The 22,291-nt window shown below is 36.2% G+C and overlaps 1 protein-coding gene across 1 annotated transcript in view; it reads left to right on the forward strand.

Annotated features, from left to right (window-relative positions):
• b4galt2 (UDP-Gal:betaGlcNAc beta 1,4- galactosyltransferase, polypeptide 2) overlaps nucleotides 1-22,291 on the forward strand; it is a 153,836-nt gene that overhangs the window by 119,454 nt on the left and 12,091 nt on the right. Inside the window, exons 5-6 of the mRNA XM_046852555.1 lie at nucleotides 3,820-3,942; nucleotides 18,214-18,318. Of these exons, the coding sequence (XP_046708511.1) occupies nucleotides 3,820-3,942; nucleotides 18,214-18,318 (228 nt within the window). The remainder of the gene's footprint in view (nucleotides 1-3,819; nucleotides 3,943-18,213; nucleotides 18,319-22,291) is intronic.

Genomic DNA, 22,291 nt, shown 5'->3' on the forward strand with positions numbered 1-22,291 from the left:
CTGTAACAGATTGTCATTATGCACTTAGTTGATGAAGGTACTCAAGAGCTGTGCATGTGATTAAGGAAACCTGCTACATTTAGCTTCTGATTGTGGTTCGTGTAGAAAATGGGGTCACGTAAACAATTATTTATTAAAGACTTACAGCGATGAGGGTATTTACAATTGCCACTACTTAATTTGTAGCTGTCTTTTTAGTCGTTTTCCCACTGGCTGTGTCAGATCAATGTTTTTACTCTTAAGATATTGATGAAAAATTCCTGACACTGCCAAAACTTTATCAACCACACTTAATCGGCCTTTGTTCAGCAAGTAATTTTATGCGATATCAAATTTTTGCAAGCGAAAGCACAATTGTACAGTGCAAATCCGGCAAATCACGTCACTATGCCGCTGGATTTCGGGTCTTTGTTTATATGTGCTCATAGCACGGAGATTTCTCCTAGAGCAGATGCTCATCCATTATGTCAGAGTAGATTCTAGGCTCAGATTCCTGCTGTGTTTATAGCAGGCTTGTCAGTTTTGAGTCCTGAAGGGCCTCTGCAGAGTTTTGTGTTCACCAGGAACAGTGCAGTCAAAGAAAAAAAAAAATGTTAATCACAATCATTATATGTAACACTACTTTTAGATCCAGGTGACCACTGAACTGCTATTTTTTTTAATAGCAATGTGAACGTCGGTCCATGACTGCTCGTCTGCCTGCTCTAATAGTTACTCCCTAGCACAGGCTTTTCCAAGTTTGCAAGTTTGTACCTGCTCTGGGTCACATTTCATATTTGACTGCAGTTTATGTTGAGAAGGTTGACCCTTCAAGCCACCTGACAAGGTTAGGATCTGGCACTCATTAATAAGTCAGGCATCTTTTTCAAGAGCCCATGTGCAGGAGCTGAAATGTGACTCTGAAGCCATTTTGCCCGCTGCAGCAGATGGACTCATTAATTTCATCTTGTCCTCTTTGTGTGTGCGTGTGGTTTTTTTTTTTTTTGCATTTTTGTTCTTGCTGTTGGCAGTTTTGTGTGGATGGATATGTTTTGCTGTCATTTTCTCAGCTATTTAGACACACAGTGATATACGCACACACATGCACACACGCACACACACACCAAAGGTGTGTTTTAGCCCCAGGCGAACCCCAGGCATCTACCCATCCTGTCCTCAGTGTGTCTCTTCAGGAGATGCTCGCTTCATGGTTTTATCATGAAGCCTTAACCCAAGATTCTTTGCTTTGCCTTTCTCTTTCCAACATGCCTTCATAACAGTGCAAGACCTTTTTCGATCATGATCGCTATGTAAACAAGTACAAAACACACCATTCACTTAATTTTAAAATCAAAATTTGACTTTAAAAGATCTTAAAATTGTGGTTCTAGATTTTAAATAATTTTAAACAAGTATTAATTTTCAATTGTTCATGTAACGCTACCTCTAATGCTTGTTGAAATGCCCCCGCAGCACTGTAGAATGTTTTTTTGTTTGTTTTTGTGGTGTTGTAGTTCCTTCTTTCACTAGTCCAAATATTATTCGCTGTCTACAAATGAGACCAACATGCAACAGCCAATCAGCTTTCTGTTATTGACACAAGTCTCTCCTGGATTGTACCACAGCTATGGGGAAGTGCAGGTTTAGCAATACTTGGCTTGAAAGAATTTATTTAGGGCTTGGTTAAGGCCAACTGCAAACAACGTTTGTTGTGATGTATGTTTTATATTTCATTCTTAATGGTCTTAAAAAAACTTTTAAAAGGCTTCAATTTGACTTGGTGAAACCTGCAAAAACCCTGTTTTTGCACATGAAGATGTTAAAGATTTTCAACTAGATTTGGGAGTGGGCTTGTGGAGGTTTGTGATCATTAAGCCACAATGGCTTTAGTAAAGTCAGGTACTGATGTAGAATCCGGAGACCTGGGGTGCGGTCAGTGTTTCAATTCATCCCAAAGGTGTTTAATAGGGGTGAGGTCAGAGCTCTATAGCAGACAGCTCAAGATCATTTACTCCAACTCATGTAAACCATAGATTTTCATGAAGCTCGCTTTGTGCACAGGGGCAATGTCATGCTGGAACGAGCTTTGGTATCAGTCTTTTTGTTGTAATAGTTTGGGGATAAACTACATAAGGCTGGAAAGTCAGGTGTCCCTGTTCTTTGGTCCATATGATGTATAAAGTATAAACCATTAAACATATTACTACGCAGATCTGCTTAGATTTATTAATTTTGCATGCACACTCTGCATTTTAACATTAAAACGCAATTTATCATTCAGTAGTACTCAAAAAGAACGAAATGTCTTTATTTTCTCACTTATTAGCTAATCAGCACATAATTCTGGAATGCTTTTAAGACGTATTTTGAACTCAATATTAATCAATTAATAAAATCGAAATTCATTCTGATTTTCTCTCTCTCTCTCTCTCTCTCTCTCTCTCTCTCTCTCACACACACACACACACACACACACACACACACACACATACACACACACACTCTCTCTCTCTACACTGGCCAATCATTGTGTGTATGTGTGCTCGTGTATGTAAAAGAGGGCCAATAGTGTTTTCCTGCCGGCCCCTTACCCTCCCTGCAATCTTTTCTAGTGTCTCTTCATCTTAAGTAAAAAAAAAAAAAAAAAAAAAAAAACATTTTTACAACCTGGTGGTTATTGCAGATTTTGTAGATACACATACTGAAGTTTAGAAAACTACTTCAGGGAAGTGATTGGTAAAATTAATCTGTATTGAAAATGCCTTGCGATTCCTTCTGTGCATAAACACATTAATATGCGACATGTCATTATACATGTCGTTAGAGTTGGCAGGTATATAATGACACAACATACAAAAACGTGCTATGTTGCTAATTAAAAAGAACCCAGATTTGTTAGGAAACCAGTTAGAACTCAGACGAAAGAGAAATGTATATTCCTTCCTCAAAATCTAACTTTTCCACACCTCAAGTCATATCGAAATTTCTTTCGTTTTGAACCTAAAGCGGAAGAACAAAATTTTAAACATCCAAGACTCGTCAGCTCTACTCCGAATTTTCACCTCCATTACTTTTCCAACTGTTTGACCTTAATAACTGAAAAGTCCTTTGGAGCTCAGTGGAAGTGTTTGGTGGTAATAGTGCTTCAGCTTGCAGGAGAACATGTCAGATATACTGTTAGGATGTAGGAAGTTTAGTGCAGGATGGGAAAAAAAAAAAGGTCAAGAGGGGAATCAGATGTCATTTCAGACGCAAGGATTCCGCAGAGGGTGAATTCTATCTCTTAGCTCGCTCGTGCAAGACGGAATTGTGTCAAGTTCAAACTCCTTAGTTGGCAGCTAAAGTCAGTTCCTTTTGTTTTAAATCCAGGGAGGGACTTAAAGGATTATTGCATTACATCTAATGTAAGCTCAGTGTGGAGATTTGGTGCTTAATAAACCTTAGAAATGCTAGCAACTGCTATGCAAGAAATTGGTGTTCAGAATATCAAGCTAACTTGTAGTTCCATGTTCTTCTGTGGGATGAAGAATGGATGTTTAAATAGTAATTTGAGTATATTAAATCCAGGCACAAATCAGTCCTTTTTTTTTTTTAAGTATATAATAATTCATCTTTACTATTTTCATTCCCTAATTTGAAAGTTTTTTCCCTCTGGAGCCGTGATTCTACAGTGCTACTCACTTCTGAAGTGCTAGCACTGTCATGGCCCTTTTTAATTGTAGACCTTGTACTTTTTAAAATAGTCATTTTGCCTAAAATCGCCAGGATGTGGATTAAAGCTAGAATGACTATATAACTGGTTTGAGCAGTCTGTGGCTGACTGCTTTCTTTCTTTTTTAGGTTACCGTATGCTGGGTATTTTGGTGGCGTTTCTGGCTTAAGCAAGAAGCAGTTCCTCAAAATCAATGGCTTCCCCAATGAGTATTGGGGATGGGGAGGAGAGGATGATGACATCTACAACAGGTAACATTATTATATGTACAATCTCTTTTACTCTCTGTCTTTTCACTAATGAAGAAATTAACATTGAGTCGCAGAAGCTTTATGTATTATGAGCACTTTCATCAAGGGTTTTAAAATCTGTGGAAAGTTAACCAGTGTTGTGTGAGTAAACATGTGTTATGCACAATGGCCACCCCTTAAATCTTTTTATTTTTCTGTCATTCTGCTTTGCCTGCGGTTTCCACGTCTCTTCAGAGCACTGTTGCTCTTGTAGCATGACCTGTAGATGTTTGCTGTTTTTAAATGCATGCTGGCTTGGGCCAAAGCATGGAGGCAGGAGAGGAGAACTGAGGAGGAGGAGGAGGAAGAACTTTTTTTTTTTTTTTTAAGTTGTACTGTAACAAACAGCAGTGTAACAAATGGCTTTGTCTTAGTATAACAAATAACTGCTTCTGTAGCACCTCCTGCCTTTCACCCTGGTCAGGTGATTGGTGGGTTTCTTCCTGCTCAGTTAGTGCAGCTCAGAAAAAAGACAACAGCACGAACCACACAGAGAGACAGAAAGATATACAGAGAGACAGATCGATAGATTGACAGACAGACAGACAGACAGGCAGACAGACAGACAGGAGTCTGTTTAATGTGTCTGTTTACCAATAAACAGAGAGAGACACATAGAGAGAGAAACAGACACATGGACAGACACACTAAGCCTAATGTGTCTATGTAGACAGACAAAAACACAGATGGTAACTAGACACATAAACAAAGGATAGACAGAAAGAAATATATTAACAGGCCTGTACAATCACCTCTGGAAGTATTAGCATGGAAAAATGCAATTTCCTTTGCTCTATTTTATAGATTTGGGTTTGAGTTTAAAAAAAAAAAAAAATAATAATAAAATATTGAAAAGATAGATCAGAATTTCATCTTTCATTTCTTGGTATCTACATCTAAATCTGTTACATAATTTTAATAGCAGACCACCCAAGTTTGAGGTAAGCAATGATATCGAAACAGATAGTAAACAGGAACTTAAAGTAAAAAACACAATATTTGGCCGATATATTTTCTCCTTTGCAATAACTGGAACAAGCCAGTGACCCATTAATATCACAGAACTGCAGCATTCCAGGATTAAGCAGCAGCTTTTTTCAGCTGTGGTAGGCTTTGGGGCTTTTTTTTTTGCCAGTCTCTTCTTCAAGAGATTTCTCTATGATGTTTAATAATCTTGTATGCTTTTGTCCATAAGCAGATCATTTCTTTCTTTCCATCTTTTCACTTATTTGCAAAAGGTTAATCTTATGCATAACTGTTGTGGCCCATTGTTGTAGATTTTATTTGTTGTTTTTTTTTGTCTGGACTTTTTACTAAAACTTGGAGTTTGATAGTAAGGCCAATGACTGTTCTTGTGAGATTTTACTTCACAGATTTCACACTGTTTAATAATACACTTGGTTTCTAAATGTTAAACTTTTTGAGGGAGAAAAACTGACTACATTTTGATATCTGTGCTTCTTTTTTTTTAAGTCACCTGAAGGTATCTCTTTGTACATAGGCATTGATGAGGACCACACAATGTTAATTTCTATACTTGACAAAGGAGGGTATACTTGACTGTACATCAACAGACTCACCGGCAGACAGACAGACTGGCAGATAGCAGGTATACATGCGTATAGAGCTCTCGACAGACAGAGATGAGCAGTCAGACAGGCAGACATATACCTTGACAGACAGACACATACAGACACAAAAATTACTACCTTATACAGTATATAACAATATAACCCAACTTCCAACCTTGCTGATGTTTTATGATTTGGTGTTGCATTTTTGTTTTGGTTATAATGTTTTGCATATATTGGCCACATTAAAGATAGTTTAGTGCTCAGGAAACTGAATATTAACAGACAGATGAAGCACAGATGGATAGATGTAGATGAATGGGTGGATAAATTGTCTCTTAGTGAAAGATTTTTCTCTCTCTCTCTTTAAATATATATATATATATATATATATATATATATATATATATATATATATATATATATATATACAGTGAGGAAAATAAGTATTTGAACACCCTGCTATTTTGCAAGTTCTCCCACTTAGAAATCATGGAGGGGTCTGAAATTGTCATCGTAGGTGCATGTCCACTGTGAGAGACATAATCTAAAAAAAAAATCCAGAAATCACAATGTATGATTTATTAACTATTTATTTGTATGATACAGCTGCAAATAAGTATTTGAACACCTGAGAAAGTCAATGTTAATATTTGGTACAGTAGCCTTTGTTTGCAATTACAGAGGTCAAACGTTTCCTGTAGTTTTTCACCAGGTTTGCACACACTGCAGGAGGGATTTTGGCCCACTCCTCCACACAGATCTTCTCTAGATCAGTCAGGTTTCTGGCCTGTCGCTGAGAAATACGGAGTTTGATCTCCCTCCAAAGATTCTCTATTGGGTTTAGGTCTGGAGACTGGCTAGGCCATGCCAGAACCTTGATATGCTTCTTACAGAGCCACTCCTTGGTTATCCTGGCTGTGTGCTTCGGGTCATTGTCATGTTGGAAGACTCAGCCTCGACCCATCTTCAATGCTCTAACTGAGGGCAGGAGGTTGTTCCCCAAAATCTCGCAATACATGGCCCCGGTCATCCTCTCCTTAATACAGTGCAGTCGCCCTGTCCCATGTGCAGAACACCCCAAAGCATGATGCTACCACCCCCATGCTTCACAGTAGGGATGGTGTTCTTGGGATGGTACTCATCATTCTTCTTCCTCCAAACACGTTTAGTGGAATTATGACCCAAAAGTTCTATTTTGGTCTCATCTGACCACATGACTTTCTCCCATGACTCCTCTGGATCATCCAAATTAAGACGTGCCTGGACATGTGCTGGTTTAAGCAGGGGAACCTTCCGTGCCATGCATGATTTCAAACCATGACGTCTTAGTGTATTACCAACAGTAACCTTGGAAACGGTGGTCCCAGCTCTTTTCAGGTCATTGACCAGCTCCTCCCGTGTAGTTCTGGGCTGATTTCTCACCTTCCTTAGGATCATTGAGACCCCAGGAGGTGAGACCTTGCATGGAGCCCCAGTCAGAGGGAGATTGACAGTCATGTTTAGCTTCTTCCATTTTCTAATGATTGCTCCAACAGTGGACCTTTTTTCACCAAGCTGCTTGGCAATTTCCCCGTAGCCCTTTCCAGCATTGTGGAGGTGTACAACTTTGTCTCTAGTGTCTTTGGACAGCTCTTTGGTCTTGGCCATGTTAGTAGTTGGATTACTGATTGTATGGGGTGGACAGGTGTCTTTATGCAGCTAACGACCTCAAACATGTGCATCTAATTTAGGATAATAAATGTAGTGGAGGTGGACATTTTAAAGGCAGACTAACAGGTCTTTGAGGGTCAGAATTCTAGCTGATAGACAGGTGTTTAAATACTTATTTGCAGCTGTATCACACAAATAAATAGTTTAAAAATCATCTCCTCACTTTGTTGCTTAAATTTTTTTTATAAAAGTTACTGTAGTACTGTAGTAGCTTTGATGGATAATAACAGCGTTAGGATTTCTCTAGAGTGTGTTTGTATATAAGAGCTATTTTTATAGCTGATGATAAGATGGCCAACTGTTTTAAGTCTTTCTTATAGGAGTGTTAATCGTGCATGAGGATGCACTGGGCCCCTTAGGTCTAGTAAATTCACATTTTTTTTTATGATTTTATGATTCTGTGCCAGAGCATTGCACTTAAACTTTTTATTTTTATTTTATTTTATTTTATTTTATTTTATTTTATTTTATTTTATTTTAATTTATTTATTTATTTATTTATTTATTTATTTATTTATTTATTTATTTATTTATGTAAAATCAATCTTTGATTCTCATTTTTCATGGCTATTGACCGTGTATCAAGAGACGGATCACTTCTCAACAATGGTGAAATGCAATAAGATTGGACTACAGGGTGCTCACTCTGCCTTCCCTCTCTCCTTGCTTATTCTCTTCACGTGCACTGTTCCCCTCCATTGCTTCCCTTCAGAAACTAGCTGGTTTGGCAGCTCATGGCTAAAAACTGGGATCATCTGTCACTCTGAGGAGTGCCTCTGCTTCTTAAAGGCCTGCAGCCACACACTACTTAACGTATCACCCAAGGCATGTGTTGCACTATTTTATACAGTTATTTGTAAACTGTGTGTCATTTTTACATGAGCATCACCCAGATGCTAAAAAATAAAATAATAAAAAATGCTCTTTGTAAGGGTTGAGTCTTGAGGGAAATCTTTATGATTAAACATAATAACTCTCTCTCTCTCTCTCTCTCTCTCTCTCTCTCTCTCTCTCTCTCTCTCTCTCTCTCTCTCTCTCTCTCTCTCTCTCTCTCTATATATATATATATATATATATATATATATATATATATATATATATATATATATATATATAGTTCTGCATTTAAGTGCCTACTGAATAGCACACCTCTAGAATGATAGAACTGTAATGAATGGACATCCGGTGAGATGAGGGTGGGTTTCCTTTTGAGTCTGGTTCCTCTCAAGTTTTCTTTCTCATGACATCTCAGGGACTTTTTCCCTGCACAGTTGCCACTGGCTCACTCATTAACAATTAATAAAAATTTTTAAGAAACACTTGTAGGCACTAAACGTATACAATCTAAATTTAGAACCTCTTTATTTCTATAAAGATGCTTTGGAAGACATTGTCCAATGAGAGGCAATGTCTATTGTTAAAAGCTATATATATTAAATAGGGGTGTAACGATGTGTACCAAAATTGTTCGGCGTGCGGAACATAAATAAAATCGCCGTTTCCTTAGGAACGTATAAAGCAGCGGACCGCAAGTTTGTTTAGTCTCTGCCTTGCAGGTTGAGTGCTTTAAGCATTTTATTTTTATAATTTCAAACTTTGAAACATATAGAACACTGCCAGGGGTATACACAATGAAACTAGAATGGTTCTAGTGTCATTGTGGCTACACAAATACCAGAAATAAGATTTAAGAAATAAGAAATTATGCTGACAGATTCTTTAGCGTTTTATTTCAAGCTTCAAGAATTTCTCTTTAAAAGGGAAAATCCTAAAAGTTCTGCATTTCGAGGGAGTGAATGAATAAGGGATGGAAGAAATAAAGACATTTGTTAAAGTATGCTGAAAGAAGTTGAACAGTTAATTAAAAAAATATCTTTAGAAAAAAATGTTTTTTTTTATATATAACACAAACACTTACATACACATCTGTATTACCTAAATGGGGTCTAAGAAATGTAAACTATTTAATTAAAATGTTTCCATTTATTAAATTTGTCAATTTATTTGTTTACTCAATTTGATCTATATAATAAAAAAGTGTATTGTATTGATTTGGTTTTTTTTTATAAAACATTATATATTTAATCCAGCAGGCATTTTATTTCAAATTGTTTTTAAAATGTTGATGATCACAAATATTAATAATAATAAACTGCGTTGATAAAAAATCAACCCAGCCATTAGGGTTGCACAAGCCAGTGCACTCTTGGTGCCGATCCTAATAAAAAATCACAAGCAATTAAGATTTTTTGCATTTCTTCCCCTGATTGTACCGAAATGTAACCGAACCATGACTTAAAAACTGAGGTACGTACCAAACCGTAAATCTTGTGTACCGTTAGACACCTTGTGATGTCATTATGGAGAGGTGAAAGAGGATCCTAGTGCAACCTGTGCGACTCTGGTGAATTCAATGCCCAAGAGGATTAAGGCACTGCTAGAAAACAATGGTGTTCATACAAAATATTAACACTTTGAACTCAGTTTTGATATGATTACTAACAGTGTACTTACTTTTGTTGCCAGCTATTTGACAATAATGACTGTATATGTGTATGTTTATGTATATGTGTATGTATGTGTGTATATATATATATATATATATATATATATATATATATATATATATATATATATATATATATATATACAGTACAGACCAAAAGTTTATATATATTATATATACAGTACAGACCAAAAGTTTATATATTATATATAGTACAGACCAAAAGTTTGGACACACCTGCTCATTCAAAGAGTTTTCTTTATTTTCATGACTATGAAAATTGTAGAGTCACACTGAAGGCATCAAAACTATGAATTAACACATGTGGAATTATATACATAACAAAAAAGTGAACTGAAAATATGTCATATTGTAGGTTCTTCAAAGTAGGCATCAAGAGAATGCTAAGAGTGTGCAAAGCAGTAATCTAAGCAAAAGGTGGCTACTTTGAAGAACCTACAATATGACATATTTTCAGTTGTTTCACACTTTTTTGTTATGTATATAATTCCACATGTGTTAATTCATAGTTTTGATGCCTTCAGTGTGACTCTACAATTTTCATAGTCATAAAAATAAAGAGAACTCTTTGAATGAGAAGGTGTGTCCAAAGTTTTGGTCTGTACTGTATATATACACACATACATACAAACATACATATGTGTGTGTATGTGAGAGATCCGAGTAATAACCCAGATTATGTTTTCTATTTCTTCTTCAAAGTAGCTGTATTTTGCTTTGATGACAACTTTGCACACTCTTAGCATTCTTTCAGTAAGCCTTATGAGATAATGACAGACTTGAGGAGTTTCAGAGGTGTTGAGTGCTTGTTGGCTGCATTTCCTTCACTCTCTGTTCCAACTTATCCCAAACCATCTTAACTGGATTTAGATTGGCGGATTGTGAAGGCCAGGTCATCTGATGCAGCACTCAATCACTCTCCTTTTTGGACAAATGTACTTTGGTGTTTGGGGTCATTGTCCCATTGGAAAAAACTGATGGTCCAAACCAGTTGGAATGGCAGGTTTCTGCAAAATACTGTGGTAATCATGCTGAGTGTGAACTGTATATAAATAAAAATCAGGACAGAGAGAAAGACTGAGTAATGTTTTTCTGCAGAGATGTCTGATAACGCATGGCATCAGCAGAGCGTTGAGCTTTTGTAAGTTTGTCAAATCCCCTGCTAGCAAATCTTTGAGGCCTGAGAGAGTAGGAGAGAGAGAGAGAGAGAGAGATGAAAGCTCTCTTGTGCTTAGAATGTTATATAATAGCCAAAGTTTGGGAGGACCGTATATTATATACCCTACAGTATGCTTCTTTATGGCAAGTTTTCACACTTCTAAACTTGTGTATTCACTCAAGCCACAGTTGATTCATTGACCGCACTCATAAAATTCTATTTATTTATTTTACACGGAGCACTGTGTCTGCTTCTGGTCAAAACTATTTCATTTTCAATTTTACCTCCAGGGCTTCAACAAACACCTGACATTTGTATAAAGACTGCAGTACACTTTATACCACATTCACAAGGTTTGTTAACAATAACAAAGTCTTCTCCACAAAGACACATGCAGTGTCCTTGGGGTGATTTCTTTCTTTCACCTGCATAACACAATAAGGCACAGCTTTCTGGCTCATTCGGTTTTCTTTTTTTTTTTTTTTTGGTAAATATTGTGGGCAGAAATAGTTTTTTTCCTAGACCCTGTACACCAAAATAGCTTTGAGAGAGATTTGTAGAGATGCAGGACACAGATTACTGCCCAGAAACCCTCGCCTTTGGCATGCGTTGGAGCACAGAGTTGTAAGGAAATAAGAGAATAAATTTTTTCCCTGGCGAGTTCACATATTCCCTCTGGCCACATGCATCAAAAACCACGATCGTCTCAGATGTACCTGCATCTTGAGGAAGAGGACAGAGGCCCTGGAGGGACATTTCCCTTTCCCCCTTTCACAAGAGAATAGTGAAAGTGGCACTTGGCAGCAGTGTACCAGAGTTTAAATCGGGTGGCTGAGGACAGGAGACAGGAGACTTCTCAAGAAATTTGTGGTTGTCAGTGTGATAGAGACAGTTGAGTATTTCTTGCTGTGCTCCACATACTGGTACACATAGCGCATTTGTTTTTGAGGCACACGGTAAGATTTTATAGCTCCACCCTAATTCCAAGTATTAGAAATTGTGCAGTGTTGAGAGGATCTGTTTTTCTTTCTTTTTTTTTTTTTTTTGACCAATCAGAGGGACAGCTTACAAAAGACATATTAACAAACTGAATGACTCACTAATTTGTCATTGTGAAGCGTAGGAGTCCCCCAGGACATCCCTATACCATGTGGACAAGGAATTTCACTTATATAATTTTCCTTTCCCATATTCTTGTATGAGAATTATAGCCAACTTTTAACAGTTGGGCATTTAAAAAGCCAGTAAGAAAGCTTTGTCTATAAAGAGCAATAACCTAACATAAATCTCAGTAAAGGTTTCTCCTTTACTGGTGATTGCTTTTGCATTGAAATTCCTCTTTAAGTCTGGATGATATTCTTCTTGTCACCCAAAATGTAACTTTAATGAGCAAACCAATTCCTGGGTTAACACTATTATATGAGTGACTTCTACATCTCTGAAGGCAGACTGTAATCTGCCATAGTATAGACACTGTTCTTTAGTGTATTCTGAGTCCCAAAAGATTCACCCAGGGCAATGCAGAGTGTGTGAAGGTTTTGGTGACTTTTCCAGCCAAAACCTTCAAAATGTTGACAGATGTATTGTGATTCATTCTCTCCACTTTACCATGTGCTGATTTCCACTGAGATACCAAACACTGCATGTTTTGTAGAGGAAGTTGTAGTCTAAAAGCTTGAATTCTTTACAATTCTTTACGGTTTGTGAACTTGAATAACAGACATTGCCCAAGCAGCTTAACAGACATCTAGGTGTTGAGTCAGATCTCTAATGAGCAAGCCAAAAAAAGGCACAAAAAAAAAAACACAAACAGGAACCCATCCTCTTTTGTAAACATTGGACATCGTGTTTATACATTGACTGTCAGATTGATAAGGATCTCTCTAAGATTTTAACTTGCAAATGTGTTTTTGTCAGATGGCATGTTTTGAGCATTTCAGAATTTCTTTTCCATACATAAACATTCTCTAGAGTTTATTCAGATACCTTGTGAATGTCTAATCTGGTTTGAGCTGTCAGGAAGTGTACAGTATGTGAAATTAGCCATTTTTACAAAAGTGGTGAGAAGAAAAACACAGAACACAAGAACACACATTGATGGGTTACAAGAGCCTTAGACCACATCAGTGTCTTTAAATGCCATTAAAAGTGAACAACTTGGTGAGTAAACAAGAAAGTAGGTTGAATGTGTTTTCCATGATTTTGTGGTCTGTGTTAGTATGATGACTCTTTCCAAACTGATAGTTTCAACAGTCCCATTTCTATATAACAGGAAGGCGTGCTTTCAGGCTGTCGATGTCATTTGATAATAGTGAATATAGAGAGTTTGAAAAAGGCACAATTTAAATGAATTTCACGAGCTGGCAAAGTCGTCATATTTGTTAAATTGTGTAAGTTGTGAAGTTGTTGTTTTCTTGATAATCCATGACTGTGGTAAGGAAAAACTCCCTGAAAATGGTATGAGGTAGAAACGTCCGTTCATTACAATTCCATGTTGTAAAGGTGTTCAGTAATACAGTAGGCGATGTGGTCATGAGTCATTGTAGTCAAATCCATTCTCAAAGTTCTTGAGTTGCTCAGTAATTTCATGGATCTTGAAGCTGCTGATATGGGACCATCCCCGGTTATGTTGGGAAGTTGCCAACATTTTATTAGAAGCGCCTTTTACAGTAACATACATAATATGAGCAAGCTAGCCAGCTAGCTGATGTCCTGTAAAGTAGGCGTGGTTTAGAAAGGATGTGTCCAAAAGTAGAGCCATATTGTGATGCTTGACTTTTTTCTCAATAGCGCTGTCATATACAGAAAAATCAATTTTACACTCACAATCGTGTGTTCAGCCTAATTAGTATATAGTATAACTGCACACATGTACAGTTTAATTGAATAACCCATTTGTGTTTTTTACATTTGCGTTACAATCTTGTAGTAGGGTCTAAAATGCAAAAGAAAAGTTTTTAAGTTTTGATAAATGTTTGTTCTTCATAAGGTCTCTTATTACTCTACTGTTTTTCTCACAAACTGCTATAAAGTTCTTGGGGGCAAAAGCAATTTAAATATTACTTGCATTTATGTGTTTGCTAATTGGCAGGCAAAACTTTGTAATCATGACAAATCTGTGTGTGTGTGTGTGATTTAATACTTTCCCAGCATTAGTGTGCACATTTTCAGTGTTTGTGTATAAAATATGGGGCTGCATTTATCAGCTCGTTTGTCACCCGGTATCTGTGAACTAGTTACAGCACAAGTGCTGATTTACACAGACGCACACCTCTGAAGCTCTCTCTGTCTGTCTCTATCACACGTACACACACACACACTGCCAGGTTCACTACAGTTGAGAGAGATAAAGGTATCAAAAGCAGCAGTTCTATTCCAGACTCGTATATCATGCTTCCTGTGGGATATACCGGATACACGCACGCACATCACACAAATTCTACACAGTCAGCATCCCTCTAACAGAAGGGCTGCTCAATTTAACATGACCTCTCGCGCTCTTTCCTGCTCTCTTCCTCGCTCTTTGTCTCTGTGATCTCTCTCTTTCTCTCTCTCTCTCTCTCTCTGTGTCCATTTCCACTCTGCTTTCATTTCAGCTCTGGCAGAGGAGACATGAATCAGTTCTAATGATTCCAATTCCCTCTGACTCTATGGGTCTAATGCAATTAAGTGAACAGCGGAGCAGAGTGAGAGAGACGACGTACAGAAATACACCACTAATCCAATCAGAGAGAGAGAGGAGAGGGAGAGGGAGAGGGAGAGAGAGAGAGAGAGAGAGAGAGAGAGAGAGAGCACATTTCAGAGCTCAGAACGAATATCCAGTCAACAATATTCATTATAAATCTATATTCTTTGGGAAATCTCAGTCTTCTCATTTCTGAAATAAGGCATCTTTAGCTATTAAAGCAGCTCGAAATAATGCAATTGTGGTGTTAGTGTTGACATTTCGTAATTGCTGGGTGCTCTTTTTCTATCCCTTCTTCTCATTCTCTTCATTTAAGAAATACTTTACCCGTTTTTTTATTTATTTATTTTTATTTTTTGTACACTAATTGCTATTCACCACATTTCTAAATATGTGTGATAAATACAGATAACATTTCTGCTATTCTCCCTGCTGAGAGAAGATTGGAAAATGTGTACAAATACACTTTTAATGGAGCAAACGTCTTCTGTAAACGGGTATAATATGTTTGCCAGCCGACACATCATTCATTTTATTCTTTTGTAGTTACATTTAATGTACTGTAAAAAAGCATGTTCAAGTTGATGCACACATTTTTTTAAACAGTTTTTTTTTTTTTACCCCAAAGAGAAGTTTGGGGTTACAGTGAACTTGTTTAATATGCATTCAACAATATTGAATGTAAAAAAAAAAAGAAAAAAGAAAGATAGACAAAGAGTATAATGTCACATTTTTTTAATCATCAATAAAACTAATCTCCGAAGGATAAAAGCAGTCATATCCGATTACCCCATTGTGGATTAAAGTCCTATAACACCATGCCTTTCCGTGTTTTATTCCTTAGATGCTCTTAATTATAAAAGTCCGAGAATGAGATTGACACAAAAGAAAATCTGTTCTTATGTAATCTTTTTTTTTTTTTTTTTTACTCCACAGAAAGAAGTGATTCTCCTTTTGTGGTATACATAAATACATGAGTCATCAAGTGGAAAATGATTCTTGGAATATGGAAAAAAAAAGATTTCACAGTTCTGAATGCTGAAAGCATTAGAGATGTCTACAGAATGTACACACAGAAATCTTTGCAAAAATTTTTTTTTTGCTTAGAACCCGCTATAATAAAGAAACACGTTTTTTAAACATAGGTTTTCTAAAAACATATTTCTCAACAAAAGCATCTATCTATCTATTTATCTATCTATCTATCTATCTATCTATCTATCTATCTATCTATCTATCTATCTATCTGTCTGTCTGTCTGTCTGTCTGTCTGTCTGTCTGTCTGTCTGTCTGTCTGTCTGTCTGTCTGTCTGTCTGTCTGTCTGTCTATCTATTGGTTTTAATAATAAATTGTACTTTTAAGCTTTAATGTGGATTATTTTTAAGATGGATTTTAGTTACTCTAAAATAACACAATGTATCAACTCCAGCCTTCAGAAAAGAGACAGATAGATAATAAAATAAACAAATAGATTAATATTTTCTCTGTTTTACAAACCACAAATTGTATCCTTCCACCTTTCTTGTTTGTCTGTCTGTCCTAGCTGTATGTCTGTCTGCTTGTCTGTCTGTCTGTCTGTCTGTCTGATAATTTAATTAGACTAGCACTTTTTTAACATGACTGAGCCAGTGACTCTGTCATTACTCTTTGTATGGGGTTTTAGAGTGTCATTGATTTATTTCAGTCAGAACTAACATTATAAAACTACAAAACCTCCAGCTTTACCAAGATTACCTGTAACAATTCAAAATGAGTTCATTATTGATTCATAGGATGCTACCTAAAGTATAATAATTATAAATAGAAAATAATTATAGCTAAAGTCATGACAGTTTTGAGAGACACATGGCATGTTCAGACATAAGTTGTTAATCAGCAGTGTGTTTCTGGAGCTTCCTCAATTCATTGACTAACTTGTTGTGCCTCATGCATCACAGGAGTGGCATGTTGTCCTCGCTGTATGAAATGCATTCAGCATTTTTTCCTTGAGCATTTCTTAGACAGCTTAACATTAATGGCCAATAATAACATCATCAAATTAGAAAAATACGAAAATATATTTACACATCTTCACAATATCTCTTCACACCTTAAATCCTGTGCCACATTTTTACAATAACATTAATCATAATCAGCTAGTTGTGCTATCATTTGTTTTCACTAGCATTTGTTAAAAAAAAAGGTCTTGTTTAATAGGAAAAATGTACTTTATTACAGCTTCATTACACTTACTATTGTTATTGAAGCACACTACAGTCAGTAGTCAGTGATTATTAACAATCTATTCTGTGAATATAATATGAACCGTTGTTTTGTTGGGTTAGACAATACTTTCTGGAAATGGATCCTTATTGCTACCCTCTGGTTTTCTGTACAAATAAACACTGTATGAAAAGCAGTGTGATTCCTGGAGAGAAGCCAGGCTGAGAGAGCATCATTTAAGCAGTTTCTGCTGACTCTGTGCTTTCTGTAATTAAAAAAAACAGGACCGATCTCCATCTTGGCAGAAGAACTCCAAAAGTGGACATGATGACCATATGGCATGTTCTGATTCTTTTTTTTTTCTCCATATTTGGTTCTGTTTACCGTGTGTGTGTGTGGGTGTGTGTGGGTGTGTGTGCAAGGTAAATAAGATTTGAATGAGGTTTTAGTTTGACAATTAATAAAAGCATTGACATAGAATAATAGTGATATCAACAACACTTATAAGATAAGAGCTAATAAACCTTCAGATTTGAAATGTAAAATAAAAAGCTTTTAATATTATATGAAAAAAAATCGGTTTGTAGTTTCATATGCACTTCTTTTAAATAGCTGTTCAACATTGGATTACATAATCACTGTATGAACAAAAGTATTGGGACTCCTTTCTTTTTCAAATATATGTGACACAAACTGCCAAAAGCACATTCCATAATTTAGTGGAGCATCTTCCAAGAAGAGTGGATGTTATTACAAAAGCAAATGGGAAATAAATGTGGAATGGGATGTTCAAAAAACACATAGGATTATTAAGGTCAGACCTTATAGTCTAGAAAAATATTATGGTAGGGCACGTAATGTCTTAAGAGCAACAACAAATGTTGAAGTGAGGGATGTACCTTGTGCCTTCTTTTAACTGGGAGAAATGTGATGATTTGTCTTGCTTTTAAAAAAAAAAAAATATATACAGTCAACCCCCGATAATTTGTGGTTCGGAACTCGGGGACTCGGAAAATTTGCGGATTCTCATTTAGAAAACTAACAGCAAGTTGCGGATTATCTTAAAATTTGCGGGAATCTGCAGCGGGAATAACATTTTAAACTGTTTTTGTTAACAAATTTCATACAATACAGTAAAAACACTATTGTATCATTCATTTTAAGTGATAAAGCATTTATTTCCATTACTTCGCCTTTTCTGTCGAGTCTGCAAAAAGGAACCAACTTATTAATGAATTCACTAAGGTACCATAGTGGCTGCGGGGATGCGTTAAAAATATGCGGATTTTCTGAATTGATTTACGTTTTAAGAACCCCCACGAGTTCCGGGGGACCACTGTATCTAATATTTCACTTCATAATTTTCTCTCCTAGGATTACACTGAACGGGATGAAGGTGTCTCGGCCAGATGTGAGGATCGGCCGCTACAGGATGATCAAGCACGAAAGGGACAAGCACAACGAGCCCAATCCCCAGAGGTGAGCTCTGTCCTTCTAACATGCCACAGAATTAACACACACACTGCCTAATGGCATCCTCACTTAACACCGGCTCCATGTGGATCCATCCTATTCACTCCCATTCTTTCATTTCTAATATATAGATCCGAAATGTCCCAAAGCAGGACATATACATTTAGCATTTTACAGTCGTTTTATGTGAAGAATGGCAGTAGTTTCACTGTGCTGTATCCAAGGAGCATGTTTAATTCCCTTTGCAGAAGCTTAAACAGTGCCTGTAGACTTAAAGGTGCTTCTTTGTGTAATGAGCTCGATGCAGAATGCAGCGTCTGGCAACAAACATGGCTGCACTCCTGAGTGAAGAGATTAGTGGTTTTAAAATAAATAAATTTACTTGTAAGCGAAGCTTTGTTGTGGATTATTTTTAAGATGGAATTTAACTAATCTAAAATAACACATCACTGTCCCCTAACTTCAACATTCAAACAAAAAGGGAGACCGATCGATCGATCGATCTATCTATCTATCTATCTATCTATCTATCTATCTATCTATCTATCTATCTATCTATCTATCTATCTATCTATCTATCTATCTAGCTGTCTGTCTGTCTGTCTGTCTGTCTGTCTGTCTGTCTGTCTGTCTGTCTGTCTGTGTTTGTCTGTGTTTGTCTCTGTCTGTCTGTCATATTTTATAGATAGGTAGTTTTCTCATTACAGATCAAATCAAATGAATGAGTGAGAGAGAGACAATAATATTAAGATAATCTAACAAAATATATTTCAAAAGTTTTTTCAATGTTAAAAAATGTTAATAATAGTATTCTTTTAGATATTTTTTTTTTAGCTATGTAACTATTTATTAATTTGTTGGTTTTCTGATTTAACGACAAAAATGTCAATACTCGCTAAATACGAGAGCCTGAATATGATAAAGAGAGAAGGATTACTGTAATTTTATGCAGCATTAAACTCTTTTGCATTGGTAACAATAACATAGTGGCCACTTCAACACTGTTTTCATTTTGTTTTGAACCTGTACAATGTGCTACAGTAGTTGAGAAGTGTTAACCTTGCATTGTGAATAAATTAGGGCTGCAACAACTAATCGATAAAATCGCTAATAATCGATAATGAAATTCGCTGTCAACAAATGCTGTTATCGATTAGTTGGGCCGCTCAAGTTACAGGTTAGCGTGATGGCAAGATAATAGAGTGGAGAGTACAGGGTCAACTGGCAGTAGGAAAACGTGTACGTCCCAAGTCACAGATGAAGTCGAAACACTAGTACGGTAAGCAAAAACTGTATATTCATCATGTGGAAATTGTACAGTTTAATGAAGTGCTATTGTGTGAACTGTTTGCTAAATTTTATCTACTACAACTTTAAATGTGATTTACTGCAACTTTACTTTACTTTACTTTGTTAAATTTATGCATATATCGTTTAATTATTATGCAAAATTTTATTCATTATATATTCTAGATGCTTCTATCTTAACTGAAAAAATTGTCTAATCTTTTTACCTAGAAATGTTACAACAATGTTGTATTATATTTCATATATATATTATTTTTTTGCATGGTTGTCAACTTGCCATCTGCCTTTTTTTACACAATACAAATGTTTATTTACAGAAATTGCTTCACCTTGTATACTCAAATTTTGTTTTGTTCTGTTTTACAGAAAGAAACAATCCAGCATGAGGAAATTTGTCTAAGGAGAAATCCCCCATGCACTCCTCAACAAGCAGCCACTATAAGCTTTATAAAATGTCAAAATTAAAGATAGTTATTTTCAATATTTCGCTGTTGCAATTTTTTAAGTACACTTTTACACATAAAAATACCCAGATTTAGGTTTTTTATATTTTAATTATGTATAATTTATAATAAGTATATTTTATTTATATAACTATAATTATATAGTTATAATAAGCAAATAAATATTTTAGTTTGATTTAATCCGATTAATCGGTTAATAATAATAAAAAAAAATTAATAATAGTAGTAATAATCAAAATAATCATTGGTTGCAGCCTTAGATTAAATTCACATATGTCCAACCCGCAGTCAGACACTTGATTGTGCATGTTTATGCTGAGCTAAGTGCATTCTGTACCTGAATAGTCTGCGTATGAATGGATATTGATGAATACAAAAAAAAAAAGGCAAATCAATAGCTCTGAGGTTGAATGTTGTGTTGCAGAGATGGATTGTTCTCAGGGAAAGAGAATGCGCCGTAGAGCAGCAAATTGCAAAACAATTCCAGCGGCTGCCACGGGCAGTCAAAGGTTTGCTCGGCCCTTATCAATCCTTAGATGGAGCTGTGGCTAAGAAAGCAAGACGAAAGTGTGGGGCAGCCATTAAAAGTTGGCAATGGGCTTTTCTCCACTCCAAAAATTCACTGCTGACACTCATGCTCTTTCTCTTTATTTTTCATTCTTGTCGCATCCATCTTCTCGACTATCCTTCTACTTTCTTACTCTTCTACTATAACTAAACATTATAAAAAGATTGTTTTTTTTTTTTTTTTTTTTTTTTTTTTGCCGAACAGCTGCAATGAACAATATGTTAATCCGAATCACCAAACTAATAATATCTATTAAGCCATTCTCTTGCTTCCTTTTTATCCAAATGAGTTAATGGAAATAATGAGCACCATCCACTCCATTAGCTGCATGCTAATTTTGCATGTGCACTGACACTAATGAACTCGAGCCACCGGTTCTGCTTTCACATTTGTTTGGGCTCCATGATGCTCCATATACACCGCTGCCACCATTACCCATCCATACACACAAACAATAAGCCTTTGTGTTCTTAGTAACCTTTGACCCATTCCTCTTTAGGAATGTACAATAAAATGGTTAACAGGATGTGTCGAGCAGGGTGATGCAGCATTACAGGCCTTATTAATAATCAGTATTATTCATTCAGCCCCAATGGTAACTCACTCTTTTGTGAGTGTCAAAGCACATTGTAATTGCAGCTGCTTTCATATTCCCAAGACAAGTGGAATAAGCTCAGTGTGAGGCTATTAAGTGCTGCGTGAGACAAACCCCACCATACAAATGAGCACAATCATCTATTGAGAGGTAATAGTCAATTGAAATTGCTCATCATTTGGTGTAATTTTCCTAGTGCTCCCACTTCGCATGGTCAATTATACAGCTTCATCATTCTGTTGTTCTCAGCAGATGGAAAAATGCAGATTGATGTCACATTCACCACTTCTAAATTTACTTTTAAGGTTAGAGTTTGAGCATTGTTAAATTTATGAGCACTTTATAATAGCATGTATCAAAATACACCGTAATATAATGTGCAGAAAAAGTTTTTTGTTTGGCCCTAAAGTTATGCCTGGTTTATATATGGACACACCGACCAGGCATAACACACCTAAAATTGTCATTTCAAATGGAAAACTATTACAAAACTATTAAAGCAAATACTCCTACAACTACTACAACAACTATTGTACTAACACTAGAGCAAATTCTACAACAACTAAATTACTATTACAACAACTACTACAATAACTACTGCTACGTCTACAAATATCACGACTACAGCAATTACAACAAAAGCAACATCTATTTAATACTATCATTACTGTAATTACTACTACAACAACTATTGCTATAATAATAACAACTACAACAAATATTCATGCAGGTACTGCTACAAAAATATCTACTATTATTTTGACTAATACTACAATAACAACTACTATTGCAACAGTGACTACTGCAACAGCTAATACTATTATTACAACTACTAGTACAGATACAACTATGAAAACATTTACTGCTACTACTTTAATGACTACTACTACTATTTAATTTAATTAGGGTCCCTGGTGGTCTAGTGGTTAGGATGCGGCGCTCTCACCGCTGCGGCCCGGGTTCGATCCCCGGTCAGGGAACCAACCACAGCCACTCTTAGTGCCGGTCCCAAGCCCGGATAAATGGGTTGCGTTAGGAAGGGCA

The sequence above is a fragment of the Silurus meridionalis genome, chromosome 6 (assembly GCF_014805685.1).
Source record: "Silurus meridionalis isolate SWU-2019-XX chromosome 6, ASM1480568v1, whole genome shotgun sequence".
NCBI lineage: Eukaryota > Metazoa > Chordata > Actinopteri > Siluriformes > Siluridae > Silurus > Silurus meridionalis.